Below are 24,128 nucleotides of genomic sequence, written 5' to 3'. Positions count from 1 at the left end.
AAGAATGGATAAAGATGTGGTGTATATACATATGTATGTTTGTGTGTGTGTGTGTGTGTATACATATATATACACACATACACACACACATACACCCTTCAAGATGTACAAGCTGGATTTAGAAAAGGCAGAAGAACCAGAGATCAAATTGCCAACATTCACTGGATCAGAGAGAAAGCAAGGAATTCCAGAAAAACATCTACTTCTGCTTTATTGATTATGCTAAAACTTTAGACTATGTGGATCACAACAAACTGTGGGAAATTCTTAAAGAGATGGGAATACCAGACCACCTTTTCTGCCTTCTGAGAAACCTGTATGCAGGTCAAGAAGCAACAGTTAGAACAGCTGGACATCAAACAATGGACTGGTTCAAAATTGGGAAAGGAGTACGTCAAGGCTGTACACCATCACTCTCTTATTTAACTTATATGCAGAGTATATCATGTGAAATGCCAGGCTGAATGAAGCACAGGCTGGAATCAAGATTGCTGGGAGAAACAGCAACAGCCTCAGATATGCAGATGACACCACCTTATGTAAGAAAGCGAAGAGGAACTAAGGAGCCTCCTGATGAAGGTGAAGGAGGAGAGTGAAAAAGCTGGCTTAAAACTCAACACTCAAAAACTAAGATCATGGCATCCCATTCCATCACTTCATGGCAAACAAATGGGAAAATAGTGGAAATGGTGGCAGATTTTATTTTCTTGGGCTCCAAAATTACTGTGGATGGTGACTGTGGCCACAAAATTAAAAGATGCTTGCTCCTTGCAAGAAAAGCCATGACAAACATAGACAGCATATTAAAAGGCAGAAATGTCACTTTGCCAACAAAGGTCCATCTAGTCAAAGCTAGACTACTGGTTTTTCCAGTAGTCATGTATGGATGTGAGAGATGGACCATAAAGAAGGCTGAGCACCCAAGAATTAATGCCTTTGAATTGTGGTACTGGAGAATTGTTGAAAGTCCCTTGCACTGCAAGATCAAACTAGTCAATCCTAAAGGAAATCAACCCTGAATAGTTACTGGAAGGACTAACACTGAAGCTGAAGCTCCAGTACTCTCGCCACCTGATGCGAAGAGCCGACTCACTGGAAATGACCAAAAGACCGTGATGCTGCAAAAGACTGAGGGCGAGAGAAGGGGGTGATAAAGGATGAGATGGTTGGATGGCATCACTAACTCAATGGAAATGTAGTTGTTGTTCAGTCACTCAGTCGTATCTGACTCTTTGCAACCCCAGGGACTGCAGCACACCAGGCTTCCCTGTTCTTCGCTATCTCCCGGAGTTTGCTCAAATTCATGTCCATTGAGTGCTCAAATTTGCTCAAATTCATGTCCACACACACACACATACCTGAGTCACTTCACTGTACACCTGAAATTAATTCAACATTGTAAATCAATTTTATTTCAATTAATACTTTATTGCTAAAAAATGCTAACCATCAGAGGCTTCAGTAAGTCATAATCTTTTGGCAATAGTATCATAAAAGATCACAGATAACAGATCACATAAGAAATACAATAACAATAAAAAAAGTTTAAAATATTGTAAGATTTATTGAAGTCTGACACAGAGACACAAAGTGAACAAATGTTGGAAAAATTGGCACCAACAGATTTACTTAACACAGAGTTGCAACAAACTTACAATTTGTAAAACACAAAATATCTTCAAAGCACAATAAAAAGGTATGTCTGTATTGGTTGCTTCCCCTCAAGACCAAGTGGCTGACGGGGAGCTGCGGGTTTGCTGTTGCTGCTGCCCAGCATCACTAGTTTCCTAGTAAATATCGCTAGCCTGGGAAAAGATCAAAATTCAAAACTGTAAATATAGTTTCTACTTGATTGCTTTTGTACCACTGCAAAGTTGAAAACTCAAATTGAGCAATCATAAGTTGGAAACTTTCTGTAATAGATTTTATAAGTTAGTAAATGAGTTCAGCAAGTTTGCAGAGTACAAAATAAATATGCAAAAATCAACTGCATTTCTAATCTGAAAATGAAATTAAGAAAACAATGCCATTTATGAAGCATCAAAGAGAATGAATTACTTAGTAATGAGTTTAACAAAAGAATTACAAGACTTATCTTCTGAAAACTACAAAACATTATTGAAAAACCTAAAGATCAACTATGTAAATGGAAATGACAGTACACAGATCAGAGCAAGTAAGATGCAATACTCCCCAACTGATCTGCTAACTCAAAACAGTCTGGCTTCTCTGAAGAAAATGACAAACTACTTCAAAAATTCACATGGAAATTCAATGGACTCAGACTAATAAAAACTATCTTGAAAAAAGAACAAAGTTGAAGGATTCATTCTTCCAGACTTGAAGATTTCACAATGCAATAGACATACTGGCATGATGATAGATATGGCAACAAAGAAGAATTTAGTCTAGAAAAACCCTCACATTTTATAGTCATTTTTAGATGGGATGCCAAGATAATTCAATGGGGAAAAGTACAGTCTTTTCAACAAATAGTGCTGGGACAACTTAATACCCACACGTAGAAGAATCAAGCTGGACCCATTTTCTTATATCACATACAAAATGTACTCATATGGCCCATAAACATAAATATATAAGCTGAAACTCTGAGAAAACATAGGAATAAATCAAGACCTTAAGTTCTCAACATGAATGAAGAACAAAATAATATGCTGTATTTCATCAAAATATAAAACTTTTCTGATGAAAATTATACAATTTAACAAGTAAAAATAAAACCCAGAGAATGGGAGAAATATTAGAAAAATTACATACCTAGTAAGGAATTTGTACCTAAAATAAAGAACTGCTAGAACTGGTTAATAAAAAGACAAACTGGTTTAAAACTAATTTAAAAATAGACAAAGGATCTGGATCTGAATAGACTTTTTTTTTCCAAAGAACACACACATATTTGTGGCCAAATATGTACACACACAAAATTTGATGTCATTAACCACCAGGATAATTTTTAAGTGAACTATCTACATCATACACAGGAGGATGAGACCAATAAAAACACAAACAATAACAAGCATTTGCCAGAATTTGTAGAAACTGAAACCCTCACATATTGCTGGTGGAAATATATAATGGTACAGCAGCTTTGGATAACAGCCTGACAATTCAAGAAATTAAACAAAGAATCATCATTTGACCAAACAATTCTACTATGTATGTAGCCAAGAGAAATATATATACGTACACAAAAACTTGCACGTGTTGTTCACAGCACCATTATTCATAATAGTCAAAAAGCAGAAACAATCAAAATGTCCATCAACTGATAAACATGTAAATAAAATGGGATACACCCATTCTGTGACATATTCTACAGAAATAAAAGGATTAAGATGCTAATAAATACTTCCTCATGTATGAGCTTTGAAAACATTATGCCAAGTGAAAGAAGCCAGTCACAAACGATCATATATTCCATTTACGTGCAATGTACAGGACAGGAAAATGTACAGAGACAGGAAGGAGATCTGTGGCTGCTTAAGTTGGTGGAGGTGGGGGTTGGAAAGAAACGGGGAGAGCCAGCTAAAGTGTATGAGTTCTTCTGAGGTGAGAAAAATGTTCTAAAATTAACTGTGGCGGTGGTTACAAAGCTATAAGAAAATACTAAAAACCACTGAACTGTACAATCTTACATGGGTGAGTTAAAACATGGTAGGTGAATTGTAACTCTATGAAACTGTTTACACTTTAAGACTGCAAATCAGGCAAGGATGTTCCAGGCAGTGCAATAACGCAAAAAAAAAAAAAAAAAAGAAAAGAAAAGAACAGACAAACAACAAAGATGGGAAAAACAGAAAAAACAAATCTTCCCTGTCTGCAGATGACATGGACTGCCTGAGCAAAATATGCTAAACCACCTATAAAAAAGCTCCTAGAATTACTATGTAAGTTTTGCAAGGTCAAAAGCATGATCAAAGTATGAACAAAATCCTATTTCTATATGGAAGTGAAAGTGAAGTGAAAGTGTTAGTTGCCCAGTTGTGTCCAACTCTTTGGGACTGTAGTCCACCAGGCTCCTTTGTCCATGGGATTACTGGAATGGGTAGCCATTTCCTTCTCCAGGGGGTCATCCCAGTGTATTATAGCTCCAAATAGTTTCCCCCAAATTAGACATTCAGGTATAAATATAAAATACATAGTTATAAATTTATCAAAAGGTGAAAATTCTATATGCTTAAAGCAACAAAACTTTTAAGAGATAAATCAAAGACATACTATGTCTAAGGATTGGAAAGCAGTATAATTAAGATGTCAACTCTCTCCTAACTGATCAACAGATCAATTAAACACAATGCCAATCAAAATCCCCAAAGGATTTTTTTAATAAAGAGAAACAGATTTCCATCAGTCATTAGGAAAATCCAAATAAGAACCACAATGAGCTCAAACACACAAGAATGGCTATATTCACACAAATAGACAAGTATTTTGGCAAGGAAATGGAAAAACTGGATCCCTTTCACATTGCTGGCAAAATGTAACACTGCTCTAGGTACTAGAAATAGTCAAGACACTAAGTAGAAATGAGGCAGGGAGATACCTGCTCTCACAGAATTTTCTTCTAGCTAACAAATAATGAACAGAAATGACTTTAAAAAAAAATATTTATTAAATTATTTGGCTGCACCTGGACTTATAGCTGAGGCACTGCACGATCTTCAGTCTTTGTTGCAGCATTCAGGTTCTTCAGTTTCGACATGTGAACTCTTAGTTGCAGCATATGGGATCTAGTTACCGGATCAGGAATGGAACCCGGGCCCCTGGTATTGGTAGCGCAGAGTCTTAGCCACTGGACCATCAGAGAAGTCCCCAGAAATGATTTTTGATACTGACAAATGTTAAGCCAAACAGAGAGTATTATAATATTGCAAAAGGTAAACTGGATAAAAGTAATCAGGAATTACTTTTTGAGATTACAACTGAGAAGTCATTCAAAGGATGAGGGTGTATGTATATGTGTGTACGTATAAAAAAGATCACCGATTCAATAAGGACTCAAAATTATTTTCTATTTATCATCTGATTAAATAAAATAGCTTTTCTCTTTTTAATAAATACATGTAACTAACCAAGGTATTTTAATCTACAGAAAATGATCGCTATTATCATAAACTGATATGCTGTATGAGAACCCAAGAAGACTGATTTTAATTGGGCTTGATTTTTTAAACAGTGAAGTAAAAAACACACTCCTATCTTCATTGACCCCATGGGGTATAAAGCACTCTGCATTAAGAACCACAAGCCTAAATGAAAATGTTTCTAGTCTACCTTAATGCCTAAAAACTAATACTAGTTTTTAAGGATCTTGACTCATTTTTTTTCTGTCTTTAAAGGCACAACTTAGTATCTGTCCCACTTTCATCATCATGTATATCCCCACTTATTTCCACTTTGTACCTGTTCTATTAACTTCTTTCTTCTACATGACATATTTTCAGAATGAACATCCTGCTTTGTTTTCATGTAATATCTTTTCTCCTATTGATTGTACAGTTAAAAAGTTATCAATATTTGGTTTAAACAATTACCAACAAGACAATAAATCAACTAGCTTACTTTGTAAAAATTGTTTTTAAAAAATGTAACATATTGGCAAACTAAAATTTTGTAGTGGAAAAAAAAAAAAAAACCACCAAAAGATATCCTTCAAAATTTGGCATCCTTATTCCAAAGTTTCTATATACTATATACAATCAGCAAAATTTACTATTATTCCTCTACCATTTTAATTTTTTCTTTCCAAAGATCAAGCCTAATTTGATATAAGCATAATCATTGTTTATGGTCAAAATATAAGTTTTATTAGCCTTTTAATTATTTAGGTAAATTTAAAATTATCTTTGGCCACAAATACACACTGATTTAATTGCTAAAAGCCACATTAACTCCTCAATTTCAAGACCAAATAAAAACATTATTGCATTCAACAAACATACAGGGGAATTAAAAATTAATAATCCACAAAGTGAATTATGTCTTAGAAAAGTATCTGGTACCTGCTCCTGCTGCTGCTGCTAAGTTGCTTCAGTTGTGTCCGACTCTGTGCGACCCCACAGACGGCAGCCCACCAGGTTTCCCCGTCCCTGGGATTCTCCAGGCAAGAACACTGGAGTGGGTTGCCATTTCCTTCTCCAATGCATGAAAGTGAAAAGTGAAAGTGAAGTTGCTCAGTCGTGTCCGACTCTTAGCGACCCTATGGACTGCAGCCTACCAGGCTCCTCCGTCCATGGGATTTTCCATCTGGTACCTAGTAGGCATTAATTAAAATTTGCTGTGTGTGAAAAGCACTTAACTACAGAACATACTAAAAAAATACTAGTTTCCTGACTGCTTACTCCCCAAGAGCATATTACTCTTTGAAAAAATTATCCACAATAAGGAAGAGTTGATCTTATTCGTTTTCCCCCTTCCTTATATTTTACTAAGCTTTCCAAGCTGTTAAAAAAAGTTTTACGAATTGTCATTTTTATTACAACTTTAATTAGCAGAAACCTACAGTTTTGTAACCTAAAGTAAACTAATCAAGACTTTAATCACTTTCACTATATAAAACTTTTTGCAAGCATAAACATGTGCTTCTTCAAGCCACTAATGAAGACTAATAAAAAATACAAAATTGCAATTCTGTGGGTTGGCACAATTGTTAGTAGATAAAAAGCAGATGTTAGACATCACCACCCAAGAATCATCACTTGGGTTATACCATTGTTACAAGAGTCTACATACAGTGTTTACATATAACACCCTAAATACTACAGCAATATTCAAGTATAATTACATCCACTTTAGAAAAAAAAGGAAACTGAACTCCAGAAAGGTAAAGTAACTTGCCTATACTTACAGGGTGGGAGAACACGGACAGGTTCCATGTCACAGTCATTTAGCTCTAAACCCTGTGCATTTTTCACTATTAAATCACACCTTCACGTAATCTATACATAAATTTAAGTCTAGCAATACACACAATCTGGAAGAGATTTCAGCATTCTCAAGATACAAGATGGAGAATGAAATGGCAACCCACTCCAGTCTTGCCTGGAGAATCCCAGGGACGAAGGAGCCTGGTGGGCTGCCGTCTATGGGGTCACATAGAGTCGGACACGACTGAAGCAACTTAGCAGCAGCATGACAGAAGAAGAAATGCAGCAAAATTGTGGAGGAAGGGATACTCACTATACTAAATATCCATTCATTCAATCAATGAATTCAATCAACGTTTTTAGGCCCAGTTAGCACAACAGAAAACTATCCAAAAGAAATGAGTGATTGATACATGCAACACCACCAAAAAAATCAAAATGTTATGCTGAGCAAAAGACGTCAGACACAAAAAGAATGCATATTGTACAATTCCATTTGTTCAAATCTCTAAAAACAATTCTAATCTATAGGGACAAAAAGCAGATTAGTGGTTTGTCTGTGGCTACAAATAAGGACTGCCTGGAATAATGAACTCTGGGTATGATGGGCATGTTTGTATCTGGACTGTGGTGATGCTTACACAGGTATATAAGTTTGTTAAAACTCTTTGTGGAAAAAAAAAACAACTTAAATGGATGTGCCTTGTATTACATGTAAACTTCCTTGACAAAGTTGATTTAAAAATACAAATGCCAAGAAAAAACCTGAAATTAAAAAATGGCAGTAGTTCCTACAGATATCAAAATGAATATCTTGTCCTGAGAAGGAGCAAAATCTTAATAGGAGATACATGTATATACATTTTAAATCTTTCTAAAATGTTCAGGCAGCGAATTAACATGCTTAAAAAAAAATCTTAGTACAATAAACATTTGACAGAAATTAGTTGTGGTAGAACTTGCATCATTAGCTGCCTGGTTGTAACTGTCCTGTCCTCTTACTACAAGATTTATTTTCATCCAACTAAAGTTTCCTTACTAAGTTATAGTTTTTCTACAAGGAATTTAAATCACACATGAACCTTCAAATGTTACATATATATTTCTATACTCTACTAACTGCATTACATCTTGCTTCCCAATTTAACAGCTAGTTCTATAGATACAAGGGCTTGTTTCCCTAGTGGTTCAGACTTTAAAGAATCTAACTGCAATGCAGGGGACCTGGGTTTGATTCCTGAGTCAGGAAGATCTCTTGGAGAATCTCCAGTATTCCTGCCTGGAGAATCCCAAGGACCAATAAGCCTGATGGGCTACAGTCCATGGGGTCTCAAAGAGTTGGACACAACTGAGCAACTAATACTTTTACTTATTCACTTTCTATAGATATAACAAATGCTTCTTAAATAAACATAGCAGCTACTCTGAGCATAATTCCAAGCCAGAGAAATATGAACTTCTGGCATTCCAAAAAGACATGGTGCTGTGATTTTAAACTATGTACTCTAACAGTGGGCCATGAAATCAATTCAGTGAGTCAAAACTAGCGAGTTTAAAGACATGATATATAACAGAAAACATGTGAATGCACCTTGCAGTAAGGAAAATATCTTCTGAGATTTGCTGTTCTTTTTTTCTCTCAGTCGTATACAGATGCATAAACACTCAACCTGAATCCACACTACGGATACTGGTTTGAGGCAGCAAAAAAGTGAATGTTTCTAGAAACATGGCAGAGCAAGAATAATAGTGTGATGAAAAAGTAGTAAGCTTTGAAGTAAAAACAAACAAACAAACAAAAAAAACCCCCAAAGTTTTTAACCTTAGTTCTGCTACCCATTAGCTATATGAACTTGGAGAAGTGAATTATAGGTTGTCCTATAGAACCTTTACTTAATCAACTATAAAATAAGAAGTACTCAACTAATTTTGTATATATAATAATTGTGAAGAGTACAGATAAGATCATTGTACAGACAGTAAAAGCCCAAGAACTTTTGATGGTTTTATAAAATCTTTCCTGGCTTACCTTTAAATAAGTCATCCATCTACCTTTTCTCCATCTGTCTACCTTTCTCCTTTCCCACCACACCCCAGTCACATACACCTCTTGCAATTTTTCAATCGTAAGACATCAAATCATAAAACAACCTTTCCCAGGGCATTTGCTCCTGTTTTTGTCCCTTCCTAGAACCCCTTTCTCTTGAACATGCAGAAGATTGCTCCCCCACTCGCATCACCTTCTAGGGGAGGACTTCCGTGACCAGGCAATTTAAATATGCATCCCGTAGATATAGTCCAAAGCTCCAATACTTTGGCCACCTGATGAGAAGAGCTGACTCCTCGGAAAAGACTCTGACGCTGGGAAAGATTGAGGGCAGGAGGAGAAGGGAGCAACAGAAGATGAGATAGTTGGATGGTATCACCGACTCAATGGACATGATTCTGAGCAAACTCTGGGAGATGGTGAAGAACAGGGAAGCCTGCTGCAGTCCATGGGGTCATAAAGAGTCAGACATGACTGAGCGACTGAACAACATATGTTATAGGCTTTGATTTGATATTCATGGATGAATTTGAAAATAATAGGTGGTTTGCTAGTGGAGGGTATGCAAAGTACCATCATATGTTTGCTAACTTTATTTCTGGGAGAAATATCAACAACTTTTATTTGCCAGAAGAAATATCAACAACCTCAGATATGTAGATGATACCACTTTAATGACAGAAAATGAAGAGCAACTAAAGAGCCTCTTGATGAAGGGGAAAGAAGAAAGTGAAAAAGCTGGCTTAAAACTCAACATTCAAAAAATTAAGATCATGGCATCCGATCCCATCACTTCACAGCAAATAGAAGAGGAAAAAGTGGAAACAGTGGCAGAATTTACTTTCTTAGGTTCTAAAATCACTGTGGATGGTGACTGCAGCCACAAAATTAAAAGACACTTGTTCCTTGGAAGGAAAGCTATGACAAACCTAGACAACATATTGAAAAGCAAAGGCATCACTTTGCCAACAAGTCTGTCTAGTCAAAGATACAGTTTTTCCAGTAGTCATGTACAGAAGTGAGAGTTGGACCATAAAGAAGGCTGAGAGCCCAAGAACTGATGCTTTTGAACTGTGGTGCTGGAGAAGACTCTTGAGAGTCCCTTGGACAGCAAAGAGATCAAACCAGTCAATCCTAAAGGAACTAAACCCCAAGTATTCATTGAAAGGACTGATGAAGCTCAAATATTCTGGCCATCTGATGGGAAGAGCTGACTCACTGGAAAAGACACTGATGCTGAGAAAGACTGAAGGCAGGAGGAGAAAAGGGTGACAGGATGAGATGGTTGGATGGCATCATCAATTCAATGGACATGAATTTGGGCCAACTCCAGGAGACAGTAAAGGACAGGGGAGCCCAGCATGCTGCGGTCTATGGGGCTGCAAAGAGTCAGACAAAACACAGTGACTGAACACACAACTTTGTTTCATATTTGTGTAATAATTATTTACTGAAACTATCTCTTAATCACATTTTGAATAAATATTAGACAGTGGAAAATATTACATAAAATTTTTAAAAAGAAATTACAAATCAGTAGGAATAGCCCAATTTCCCTGTAACAAAAATGGGGAGAGTGATTGTCTCTGGATGGTTTTTCTCTTTTTATATACTTCTCCAGATTTTCTAAAATTTTCAAACTAACTTGTGTTACTTTAATAATAGGGAGTAAACACACACAAAAAATGGAGTGCTTTTTAACACACACATACAAACACGGTGAGTGGAAACAACAAATAATGTTCCCCTTCAATACACAATCATTTTCCAAATTCATTACTCCGTGATTCACTTTCCTGCTACTGCAGCTACTTAGTACTATTCACTTTCCTTATATGGTATTTATTTTAATGCTCCCAAACACTAAGTATCCAACAGATCTTTAAAGTTACTCATACACATTACATAACGCAGAGAATATACAACAATTTCAAACTACTGTACTGACTTCTCAATGCTCTTAATCATAAATTACAAATGAATTTCATTTATAGAAAAAAAAAACAGCATGATGTTCACAAAAATATGTTTGGCTAACAATGATAAGGAGAAAACACACAGGTTACAGAACCTAGGGGGAAAATATTCTAGTTCAAAATCTTTCATCCTTAATGAAAAAGGAATGATGAGAAAGGTAGACTTCCTGTCATATATACGAACACACAGAAAGTATCAGGAATTCAGCATGCAAAAAATATGCAAATATTAACTGGCCTACTCTGAAACACAGCAGAATCAATTTTTCCCCACTCTTCCAACTCCCCAGTACAATAGCCAAATATTTAATTAAATAAAAATAAAGGACAAACCACATGAATACTGAAGTACCACAAGGTACAAGAAGTAACTGAACCACACAACTTAAGAAACTAGTTTCATTACAACCACTATTAATCAGGACTTTATACTTTCACATGCTTTATAATTAGTCAAACATTTTTGCTTTTAACATCTCAGTTCTCATCAGCAACATTAGGAGGTAAGTGACTAAAAGGTTGAAGTTATCCAACACCAACCTGCACAGGCATACAAATTCATGGAACCCGGCTAGAACCCATCTTCTAAATCCAAGTGTTGTAGTCTCTTGAAAATAACATATTATCCCTCCATTAAAGATGAGCACATACTCAAACCCTGCTCAACTTCTAGAAAGTAAATGATAGGTGCTATGTTAAGTATTTCTTCTGAACTTCCTCCTCAGATTTCTGAGATAGGAACCAACATTGCTAAGAACCTACTGTCAGGTGTTTTGCACTATATTTAACCTTCTGCTGCTACTAAGTCACTTCACTCGTGTCCAACTCTGTGCAACTACATAGACAGCAGCCCACCAGGCTCCTCTGTCCCTGGGATTCTCCAGGCAAGAACACAGAAGTGGGTTGCCCTTTCCTTCTCCGATGCATGCACGCATGCTAAGTCACTTTAGTCATGTCTGACTCGGTGTGACCCTACGGACAGAAGCCCACCAGGTTCCTCTGTCCCTGGGATTCTCTAGGCAAGAATACTAGAGTGGCGTATTTCTGCTTTATTGACTATGCCAAAGCCTTTGACTGTGTGGACCACAATAAACTGTGGAAAATTCTTCAAGAGATGGGAATACCAGACCACCTGACCTGCCTCTTTGAGAAACCTCTATGAAGGTCAGGAAGCAACAGTTAGAACTGGACATGGAACAACAGACTGGTTCCAAATAGGAAAAGGAGTACGTCAAGGCTGTATATTGTCACCCGGCTTATTTAACTTATATGCAGAGTACATCATAAGAAACGCTGGGCTGGAAGAAGCACAAGCTGGAATCAAGATTGCCGGAAGAAATATCAATAACCTAAGATATGCAGATGACACCACCCTATGGCAGAAAGTGAAGAGGAACTAAAAAGCCTCTTGATGAAAGTGAAAGTGGAGAGTGAAAAAGTTGGCTTAAAGCTCAACATTCAGAAAACGAAGATCATGGCATCTGATCCCATCACTTCATGGCAAATAGATGGGAAAACAGTGGAAACAGTATCAGACTTTATTTTTGGGGGCTCCAAAATCACTACAGATGGTGATCGCAGCCATGAAATTAAAAGAGCGCTTACTCCTTGGAAGGAAAGTTATGACCAACCTAGATAGCATATTCAAAAGCAGACATTACTTTGCCAATAAAGGTCCGTCTAGTCAAGGCTATAGTTTTTCCAGTGGGCATGTATGGATTTGAGAGATGGACTGTGAAGAAAGCTCAGTGCCAAAGAATTGATGCTTTTGAACTGTGGTTTTGGAGAAGACTCTTGAGAGTCCCTTGGACTGCAAGGAGATCCAACCAGTCCATCCTAAAGGAAATCAGTCCTAAATATTCATTGGAAGGACTGATGCTGAAGCTGAAACTCCAATACTTTGGCCACCTAATGCGAAGAGTTGACTCACTGGAAAAGACCCTGATGCTGGAAGGGACTGGGGGCAGGAGGAGAAGGGGACGACAGAAAATGAGATGGCTGGATGGCATCACCGACTCGATGGATATGAGTTTGAGTCAACTCCAGGAGTTGGTGATGGACAGGGAGGCCTGGCGTACTGCGATTCATGGGGTCACAAAGAGTCGGACATGACTGAGTGACTGAACTGAACTGTGCCATTTCCTCCTCCATTTAACCTTCTAAATAAGTCTAAAAGAAGATATTTTATTCATTTTAAGGAGATGAAAACTGAAGCACAGCGAAGAAACTTGTTCTGCTGCTGCTAAGTCACTTCAGTTGTGTCAGACTCTGTGCGAGCCCATAGACGGCAGCCCACCAGGCTCCCCCGTCCCTGGGATTCTCCAGGCAAGAACACTGGAGTGGGTTGCCATTTCCTTCTCCAGTGCGTGAAAGTGAAAAGTGAAAATGAAGTCGCTCAGTCGTGTCTGACTCTTAGTGACCCCATGGACTGCAGCCTACCAGGCTCCTCCATCCATGGGATTTTCCAGGCAAGAGTACTAGAGTGGGGTGCCATCGCCTTCTCCGTGTTATAGATAACCTGACATAATTCAAGTCCTAAGTGGTAGACACAGTATGAGTCCTAAGTCAGTGCTCTCCCTGTTAAGACTTACCCATTTGCTGCTGCTGCTGCTAAGTGACTTCAGTCGTGTCCGACTCTGTGTGACCCCATGGACGGCAGCCCACCAGGCTCCGCCGTCCCTGGGATTCTCCAGGCAAGAACACTGGAGTGGGTTGCCATTTCCTCCTCCATTGCGTGAAAGCGAAAAGTGAAAGTGAAGTCGCTCCGTCGTGTCAGACTCTTGGCGACCTCATGGACTGCAGCCTACCAGGCTCCTCCGCCCATGGGATTTTCCAGGCAAGAGTACTGGAATGGGGTGCCACTGCCTTCTCCAATCCCATTTAGCAAAAGAAATTATTAAATACCTACTATATGCCTGGAGAAGGCAATGGCACTCCACTCCAGTACTCTTGCCTGGAAAATCCCATGGGCGGAGGAGCCTGGTAGGCTGCAGTCCATGAGGTCGCCAAGAGTCTGACACGACGGAGCGACTTCACTTTCACTTTTCGCTTTCACGCACTGGAGGAGGAAATGGCAACCCACTCCAGTGTTCTTGCTGGAGAATCCCAGGGACGGGGGAGCCTGGTGGGCTGCCGTCCATGGGGTCGCACAGAGTCGGACACGACTGAAGCGACTTAGCATGGCATAGCATAGCATAGCATAGCATATTATGTGCCATGCACCGTGCCAAATGTTTCAGACAGAGAAATGCTAAGATGGATCTATGTTACTCAAAGTATTACATATGACCCTTAACACAATGTCATCTAAACAAATTTCTTGGTAGGGAAAACATTTAAGAACAAAACTGCACTCTTCTAGTTTACATTTATGAAGTCAATACAAAAAGAGCTTATCGCACTTTATGAAATAAATTGTGGCTAATTCTCATTTGCTTCAGAAGCATATCTTTAACTTGCAACCTCACTCCAAAAAACAAACAAAAAACCCCACAAGAGCCTTTATGCATTATATCAACCTTTGAGGTAAATACTGTTTACCTATCCACATTTTCCCAATGAGAAACCTGAAGTTTAGACAGGATAAGTCACACAGCTAATTAAAAACATAACTGGTGATTCCAATTCAGGCTGGTGAGTACCAGAGACTTCAACAAAATCATGTAAAATTCCAGCACAATTTAACTCTCTTTAATAGTAAACAGTTAAAATCAGTTCCATTTTATTTAGTCAAAAACTCAACAACAATTAGGCAACTTGGGCAGCTGCAGGTCATCATGCAGAATAATATACTTCTGCTATGGAAAAAAAATAAAAAGGTACACAGTGTATCCATCAAAGTAGTAATTTGCTCAAATTGCATTCTTAGGGAATCTTTTTTATTTAAAAACAGTTCATTTTGAGAGGGAGAGGGTGGGAAGATTTGGGAGAATGGCATTGAAACATGTAAAATATCATGTATGAAATGAGTTGCCAGTCCAGGTACCGGATGCTTGGGGCTGGTGCACTGGGACGACCCAGAGGGATGGAATGGGGAGGGAGGAGGGAGGAGGGTTCAGGGTGGGGAACACATGTATACCTGTGGCGGATTCATTTTGATATTTGGCAAAACTAATACAGTTATGTAAAGTTTAAAAATAAAATAAAATTAAAAAAAATAATAATAAAATAAAAAAAAATAAAAACAGTTCATTTGGGCTCTTTTTTAAAATGTCAGAATTAATAATGTTAGCTACCTAAAATAAATTCATAATTTATGTACAGTATTTTGAAAAACACACACATTAGCATTGCAAAATAGGTACTGCTAGAAATACAATATAGGTATAAGTTCCTAAGAATGATTATATCACTAATTTAGACTTTTTTGGTATTTTAATTTACTGAAATAATGTTAAATGTCATGCCTGTAAACAGAATCAAATAACAACACTCAAACTCTGCCTGCCCTAGAACTTACATAACAAATCCTATTCCATTCATTAACATAAAATTTTTCATTATGGACACTGGTTTATACATTTATAACAAGTTGTCTGGAAAATAACAAACTACAGAATTTCAAAGTTGTTAATAATTAAAAAAATCCTGCCAATATAAATACAGAATACGTTGTATTTAACAGAGGAAAAAAAATCCTTCAAAAGCTTCAGAAATACACTGAAACATCAAGTCTGTAATTTAATTATAAATCACCTGTGGAATCTAAAATTTCTCCCTGAAGTACAAATCTGATTTTCACTCATTGTTCAAAAAAACTGGTTAATTATTCCTCATCATGTAAAAAAAAAAATCTCTCACACTATGGCAAATTCAACTTCTCATGAGGTCCAAAGATTCAATCAAGTACTACAGATTCCTTTGTCATTCTCTAAATCCGGTCTATCCTTCCAGACTTTTCGTATTTGCAGTGCTGATTCCGTATCCCCCTCCCCCACCTAATTGAACCACCAAATCACCCTTCAGAACCCAGTTCAAGCATCACTGACCTGAAACAAACTCTTTCCTTTCCTCAGACAAGGTTGTTCTACTCTAGCATGTATCCACAGCATTCATCACAATACTGAACTTCAGGAAGTAATTTATTGCACCTGTAACAGTTTATGGCACATGGTAATATTTATTGTACTGAACAAGGAAATCTAAATAAATGTTAAAATCATTACTGATTAGTTTCTAAGAAAAGTCTATCAAAATACTGCAAAGTCAGAATCTCTTAAATGTTTTGATTATCCTATGCAAACACAAAGTTTTAAGTTTGTTCTCCTTTATAATTTTCCGCTAATACACAGAGATACCCCTCATTCCACCAGATCCAGAAAACATTATCATGACCTCTTACATGAAGAGTAATTCCTCCTCTCTATAGTTCTTCATAAAACATAAACTACTGGGTCTATCAAAACATTTTCAGCAGTTGGAAGACAAAGATTTACGTCTGAATCATCTCTTTTTCCCTTTCGAGTTTGCCCCTATTTATGCAGAAAGCACTAAGTAACTACTGATTAAATTCCTTATTTTCATCAAACATGAAAAACTTGACTCCATTTCAGGGTCTTCTTTCTGCACGGAAAAATATTACCCAGATTTTTGCATGGCTGTCTCCTTTCTCACTTTCTGTTCAAAAGCTACCACCAGAGAGGTCTTCCCCTCATTACCCTACTTACTTAAAATAGTCTCCTCCTTCCATCCATAACCAATTGCTGTAACTGTACCCCCCTTTATCTTCTTCTTCATAATTGCCGTCCTCTGAAATTGTGTTTGTTTACTGTGTCTCCCCACCTAAGATGTTAGTTCCATGAAGGCAGAGACTTGTCCTGTTCACCATCATATATACCCAGCACTTACTGTAATATGTAGAAGAGAATAAACACTCAAATTATTAAAGGGTTTAGTTGAAAATGTCTACTCAAAAACAAGCAAATACTATGAGAGAAGACAAAGTCTTGATTTTTTAAAAATACATAATTGTAGGTTGGAAGTGACTCTGCATCAAGTTCAGAGGTTTTCAAACTATGCTTGAAACATCTTAATACAATCAGAGGTCAAATTTCCTGAAGCGCTGGACTATGTATAACTATTCTACACATATGTATCTATTTTAGGATGTGTGACTCATAAACATACAAAACAGACAGAACACAAAAGTTCATCAAGTATCAAATTTAAAATTTGGTGACTGTAATCTGCTCTGTCAGGTAAAATAGTTTTGCTACAGACCTCAAAGATTGGCCTGGCATGTCAGTAAATATATGTACAATTTCTCTTAAGTGTGCATAGATTAGAAAAGTTCTATGGCTCTGAAATTTTTCTAACGTAAGGCCAGACATGCTCACTCATAAAATTATAAAAACAATACCCTTAAAGCACTATTTTGTGTACTACTAAATCAAGACAAAGTTCAACACATGATCTCCTCAAAAAATAACTGTGCAATAGTAAGTAAACTTCTAAAATGTGGTGTCTGTGATACAGTATTATTACTTACTCTCATTATAACACAAGAGTATCATTAAAAGTTTTGGTGCCTCTTGAATTTGTTTATCATTTTTTAAAATATGAGCAGCTACTGTGTTCTGCCAAAAAGTCACTCGAAACACAAATTTCCTAATACTTCTCTTTCATATTTCCATATTAAATGATCCTGAATCTTAAGGATGATTAGTTAAAAACAAACCTTCTACTTACACCTACTTGATTTGATAAATCAGGATTTTCCCTATAGAGCAGCATTAAATTAAGTGAGAGAGACATTAGATGCTAGGTTCAATCTAAGGATAAAATGGCCTTCAAAATTCCCAATTACTAATTTTCATGCTAATCAAAACAAAATGACTGTTCTATCTTTAAGTTAATGTTGAAATTTAACCTTTTATTAAAAAGTTTAAACTTATTTTAACACTTAACATTAAAACAACACTATAAAATTATAGTGGTGTATTATGAAAGTGCTTTGCAGACTACCAAGTATTTTTTTTTTTACGTACATTATTAAGTAGTAAAACAAAGTCAAAAGGAATGAGGTCCTTTGAACAGCATGGTAAACTTAGTGATTATTATTATTTTACCAACCTATGAAGGACTCTTACAAACAGAAAATTAAGTACAAAATTTGTATGAATAGCATCATAATCTATAATGTAAAAAGTTAATATAAAAACACATTCTTGCCAGATATGACACAAAACCAAATGTTCCTCTCCCAAACACTATTATTAATACTTGATCAGTCATTACATTTTGTCCAGATGTTGATACAAAATGGTTATGTTTCAACACCCAAAAATATAAATGGAAAATGGTATATCAATATGTTTGAAAACAGGCAAATCTATTCACTGTTACCTAAACTGCCAGAACACAAATTTTTCTCTTATTTTATCATTTCTTGGCAAAGTAAATATGTACTGTGTACACATTCTCATCTACTTTCACATAAGGAAAGACATTTCAATTCAGTAAAAGCACAGAAAAATTTGGTGTTCCAAGTACTAGAACAAATTCTCTCTGTATCTTTCATAGCTTTTTGTCATTAAAAAGTCAATGAAAAATACACAGGCAAATGAGACATTTCTAAGATCTTAAGTCAAATGTTAACATCTCCAGTAAATGCAATTCTGGAAGTCATTTACTGTCTTTATTTCTATAGCTCAAAAAATGAACACAAAATTGGTGCACAATCTCTTATTCAAACCCTTAAAGGCCAGATATTTCTCAGAACTGGAATTTGTCAGATTTTAGAAAGTTAAGATAGCATATATATCATATATGACCTAAAACCTCACAGGGTGGCCTAAGCAGCACTTGCAATCAAATACATTAATATTTCTACATAAAAATGAAAAATCAGGTTAAGTCAGATAAGACTATGATTAGGCTACTAATTTCAGTTGGAATTTGCCATCATGTTTGCTTTTTAAAAAAAGTCTGTTTTTAGAGCTTTTTGAAATTTAGACAGCCAATAAAAATACATTAAATCATCTCACCCAATTTTCATAAGGAGAACGGTATTCAAAAAACTAGAGAACTCTTACTTTTTACTAGGCACTGGGCCAGGCATTAGGAGTAAAAAGGTGGAGAAAGGCAAGGACATAGAATCTAACTTCAAAAAGCCCAAATCTAACAGTATCTCATGGCTAAGCAACTGTAAATATGTATTATGGGGTAAATACAAAATATCTCCTTCATGCACTGACCTTAATCATACAATACAGCAAGAAACGTAGACCTAGATACTGCCAGAAACATTCTATTTTTTTAAGTCCTGTTCTTACTCCACACACATTTCTCTATGAAGCTTGTTATCTAGTTTCCCATAGGTTATTACAAAGCAAAACTGTAAGAAACAATTCAAGGAAGTAAAGGAATACAGGATGCCCTTCTTCCCCATCCCCTTTTCTAATCTTCCAAGGTGTGGACTGGGAAACAGCACAATGACACCAAGTGTCAAGTGACAGTCTGGCACCAGTTCAGTTTATTGCGTATTTATTGATAACCAAGTATCAATCACTTAGAAGGTACTAGAAATGTAAATATAAGTAAGACAAAGCCCTACCTCTCCTCAGGTGGGTTATTATGGATAGTGGGGATGGACAGTAAATTACAATACAGTGTGACACACTCAATGATAGAAATCTGAGGAATAAAGGCAGTACAGCAGAAGGATTTGGGAAATCAGGAAAGATTTCATTAAGAAAGTGACACTATAGGTTCATTAAGATAGTGGCACTATATAGTTTTGAAAAATAAAGTTTGTCAAACAACTGAGAAGTGATGGTAAAAATATCACCACCACTATCCCATTCAAGCCCCACATAAAAACATAAGCATGAAAGGAAAAAAAAAAAAAAGGCACGGGGGACTTGCAGGGGGTGTGTGAGGGTAGGGGGGATACCTTCAGGGTAACTGGCAAATATGTCCAAAATATCAAGCTTTATCAAACAGACTTAGATTCCCCAGTCTAAATATATACAAACCATTAAAGTGTATCCAGGAAAAAAATTTGTTTTTCTTAGATAATTTATTTTGCATCTCATGATTATATAAGCTATGAGGTCTTACCAAAAACAAAACACTATAAAACATTTTATTAATTCACAGTACAGCATACCCCCAAGCAATAATATCAAGAGATTATCATCTGTATTTCAGAGAACTATCAGAAAAAATAAACCACTAGGAATTCTTTTTTCCAGGTCATTTCTAATGATACAGACAAAGTAAATAAATAAACAAGCCATATCAGCAGTAGCCGTATCAGACTTGTCACAAGAGGAGTTTTAAGAGTTTAAAAAAGGATGTCAAACAGAAAAGCTAAGGCAAAGAGAAAAAAAAAAAAAAAATATATATATATATATATATAAAAGTTAAAGAAAGCAAGGTAAAACCAAGAAATAAAAAAAACAAGGTAAAAATTATATAATAATTTTTACAACTCATTAGTCTGTTCTATTTGTTTTCAAAAGTAGACTTCCTAAACAGACACCAATTTTAGTGTAGATATTTCAAAAAAATCTAGTAAAATTCACAAGGAAATTCTACTCCTGTAAGTATTTGGGGTAGAAATCATCCATAGTTAAGGAAGAACAATCACATCTATCATCAACCAGAATGATTCCTTTGTTATCAATACTATGGTATCAGTAGTGTGTGTGATTCTATTCCAACATTACAGTGCGACTCAGTTTAACTCTGCCTCTAAAGCTGCCCTACCTGGTACCTTGGTTTCTTTTGCTTCTTTGTGTCACAACATCTACTAGAAGTCTAAGTAACAAATAAAATCTTAGTAGTATCTTTTCCTGAGATTGTATCACTATTTGCATAAGTTGTTCTCAAATGCCTAATAAGCAAGTACATGGAAAGTTTGCTTTTAAATATGTAATTTTAATAGAATGAACTTTCTACAGTTAAAAATGTTAAGACAATTAAAAAATAGTTTAACACAGCTTTTAACAAGCAAAAAAAAAAGTTGACTTATTTTTATCAATCTAGTAACGTCTAGTATTATTTCATATGTAAATATGAAGCATACTTTTTCTTTTCCCACATTATTAGAAAATCTTATGAAGCATATTTGTGAATGAAAAGGTAAACATATAATTTCCCAGAGGTTGCAAAAGATTCTGCAAAGGTCTTTCAAAATACAAATACTTTTAATACCAGTATCTACTGAAGAGATTAAAAACCAAAACAACTGGGTTAGAAACACTTCTAATAAAATCTACTCATAAATCTAAGTATTTAATTACTTTTGAACAAAGAATTTTCAGATTATAACTGTGAAGTATCTCTGAGAAATCAAAGAGTAAATTAAATATCTAAAGTTATTAAGTAAAAACATAAGTAACTAGCTTTCTTGGGGAGGAATATCATTCTGAACTTTATCTTCAAGATCAAGTAATTCGAAATGGAAGGGAACATAAATCACTCATGCATTAATGCCCTCATTTTTCTGCCACAAAAACTTACTTTAAAACTAAAGGATTCCAGAAACTAAAAATCTTTAAAAGGTTGTATCTGTTGGTTGGTTAAATATATAAGCAATTCTAATTCCCCAAGAGTATCAGATTAGGTTACAGATATCTTTACACAGTATACTTATAATAAAAGAGTTCTGCCAAAAAACGATGCTCACATTATTTTTATTGATGCAGCATTAATCAAGATGCCAAAATGTGAGTTTCTCAATTTCTATCTAAAATACAAAGTAATCACAGAAGTCACTGTACTTCAAGCCCTCAAGCGGGGGAAAAAGTGAGAGAAAAGAATTAAGATCCTCATTAATTTGTAAAATTAAATGAGGATCTTACAAAGTCAAGAAACAAGTGGAGCGCAAGTTCTCTTCTTTTTACATGTATCTTGTATTTTTCCTTTAGGTTTAATATTACACAAGAACTACAAACTGAAGAGATGTTCAACATGACAAAGTTAACTAAAGATCTTGATCCACTAAGGAGTATTTCAGGAAAAGAGATCTGAATGTACACATCAAACTGTCTGAATGCAGCCATCTAGTCATTTCAGACCACTGCGATCTTAACCAACTCCTTATAGCTAGGATAAAGTTATCTTCCAAAGTTGCAAGAGAGACGTGTTCACTGGTAACACGTTTGAGAAATAACCTGTCAAATATACTAAGTATTTCCAAACAACATAAACCCGGTATGTAAACAAATATTTCCAAATATCTATGCCGTGCCTCCATATTTATTACTTCCACTTAAGTTGTTTTAAGGGGCAAATAAAGCTGCACTTACGATTCCAGAGGTCTAGAAATTCCTAATATCAAGCATGACAGAAAATTTGTTCAGCTTTGAACTCTAAATTCAAGCAAGGCCTCCCTCGTGACAGATTCTAACTAGGTACTTCCTACCATTTCACCAAGAATCTAAGGGTTGCTATCAATGTATTTAATTATTAGAAAACGACCAGAAGATTAAGAAAGGAGTAGAATTCTCTGACCAAGAGTTTTATGAAACAAAATGCATTGCATTCGGTCTTCTGGATCTTAAAAACTGAAGGGATCTGCTAGGATTCTAAGGGAGTTGATGCTTAGCTTCCTTTCGAGAGGGTGGCACCTGTATGTAAGACTTTATGGTTGTAATATCGTACCCACAGGGCCTGGAATAAATGCAAATTTTAAGACCTTGGAAATATTCTCATTAAAAACAAAAACAAAAAAACTCATATTCGCTAAGGACCACAGTTAGCAAGAGTTAGATGCTTTCTCTCCTAAACGGACCAGAGCCTGAACTAAGAACTAAGTTTTAACCCTACTCACTTCTTCCGTGAAACTTTTCAGTTAGACTCAAGACAGCAAAAGGTGGAGAAGCCCCGGCGGAAGTAGAAACCTAGGGCTAGCAACTTCACAGACCGAGGCGTTTCGGGTTCCTCCGCCGCCCCAGGACTCTCCGGACTCAGTCACTACCAGACTACGGAAGCTTCACCCTCTGGGTGCGGAAGCAGAGGAAGCATCACAGTTGCACTCCTCCTTCCACCATACACAGCCTTCGGTACCCCAGGGCCTGGCAGCTCCTGAGACCCGTTAGCCAGTCCAGGGTCCCCCATCTTTCACATATACATACACAGAAACACAGACAAGTTGCAGATGATGTACGTGTATTGAGAGAATGTGAAATGCCAAAGACCGGGGCAACTGCTGGGAAGGCGGCAGCGCCGTCTAAAGCGGGCCCGGGGTCCTTGGCCACCGCCGCTGTCGCCTTCTCTTCTTCCCCAAGAAGCAGCGCGGCGGAGGCTTCTCCGTGCTGGCGGGAGCCCGGGGAGAGGAGTCTGGGGGAAGCCCCAGCGCCAGCAGAAGGGACCGGGCCTAGGATCCAGAACTGCCGCTGCAGCTACCCGACTACAGCGACGCTTTACGTCCCGTCCACCACCCTCCCCATACACACCCCCTCCCTCCCTCCACCGCCACCACCCCCCCTTCCCCGCCCGCTCCGCTCTCCCTCTCTCGATTGGAGCCGAGACAAAAGCAACGGGAAGCGGCGGGCCGGGACGCTGCCCACGGACCCCGGGCGCGACCGGCCCGGCCCCGAGGCATTCCCCCGCCTTGCGAGGGCCCCGAATCCGCCGCTCCCGCCGCGCGCCCCGCTGCCAGACTTCCGAAATTTTGCCAAAAACTCACCGCATGAATTTTCTTGTCCCGCGGATCCAAGATGGCGACGTATCCACCGCGGAGGCTGCTGGGAGCAAGACCTTTACCCTCTGACCCCCGCCGTGACCCCCGCCGTTCCGACTTCCCTCCAGGCGGCGGCGGCGGAAGAGGGGAGCGGCGATTGCGGACCGGACAGAGTTGGGGGGTGGGTAGTCTGCTTCTCACGCGTTGGAGAGGGGACGTGGAGGGGCCCTTCACCCCCTCGCTTTCCTCCTAGCGGCCCCCACCTTCTCTCTCACCGACTCACCGGGAGGCTCGTAGCTACTCTGCAGCCGTTAGAGCGAGTAGGAGCTCTGCTGCCACAGGCTCCCCTGGGTCCAGGTTGCTTCGCGCGGGCCACGGGCCCTAGGTCCGGGGAGGATCGCGGGGTCCAGGGGCGGGGAATGGTGAGGTGGCGTCGGTCCGCCCTTCCCAGGGACTCGGAACGTGTTTGTGTTTGTGTTCAGCCCTTCGTTCGCCCCACCCCCACCCCCACCGTCTGCCTCGTACCGGCCTTCCCTCCCTCTGCTCCCTGAAACGCATCTGATCGCTGTCCAGTTTTCTTCCTTCAG

At 37.7% G+C, this 24,128-nt stretch overlaps 1 protein-coding gene across 7 annotated transcripts in view; it reads right to left on the bottom strand.

Moving 5' to 3' along the window:
• CNOT2 (CCR4-NOT transcription complex subunit 2) overlaps nucleotides 1–23,656 on the bottom strand; it is a 131,978-nt gene extending 108,322 nt beyond the window's left edge. For 3 of the 7 annotated variants that reach the window (XM_055580384.1, XM_055580382.1, XM_055580387.1), the window contains exon 1: nucleotides 23,548–23,656. Coding sequence is in view for 3 of the 7 variants with exons in the window: in XM_055580385.1 (XP_055436360.1) it covers nucleotides 4,652–4,701 (50 nt within the window). In the remaining 4 variants the exon portion in view is untranslated. Of the gene's footprint in view, nucleotides 1–4,651; nucleotides 4,853–23,547 lie in introns of all 7 variants that reach the window. The other 4 variants (XM_055580385.1, XM_055580383.1, XM_055580386.1 and 1 more) reach the window with 4 other exon arrangements.
• Between the last annotated feature and the right edge of the window lie 472 nt (nucleotides 23,657–24,128).

Source organism: Bubalus kerabau, chromosome 1 (genome assembly GCF_029407905.1).
Source record: "Bubalus kerabau isolate K-KA32 ecotype Philippines breed swamp buffalo chromosome 1, PCC_UOA_SB_1v2, whole genome shotgun sequence".
NCBI classification, from domain to species: domain Eukaryota; kingdom Metazoa; phylum Chordata; class Mammalia; order Artiodactyla; family Bovidae; genus Bubalus; species Bubalus kerabau.
The sequence above is the reverse complement of the archived record's forward strand: the minus strand, read 5'-3'. Positions and strand labels throughout refer to the sequence as shown.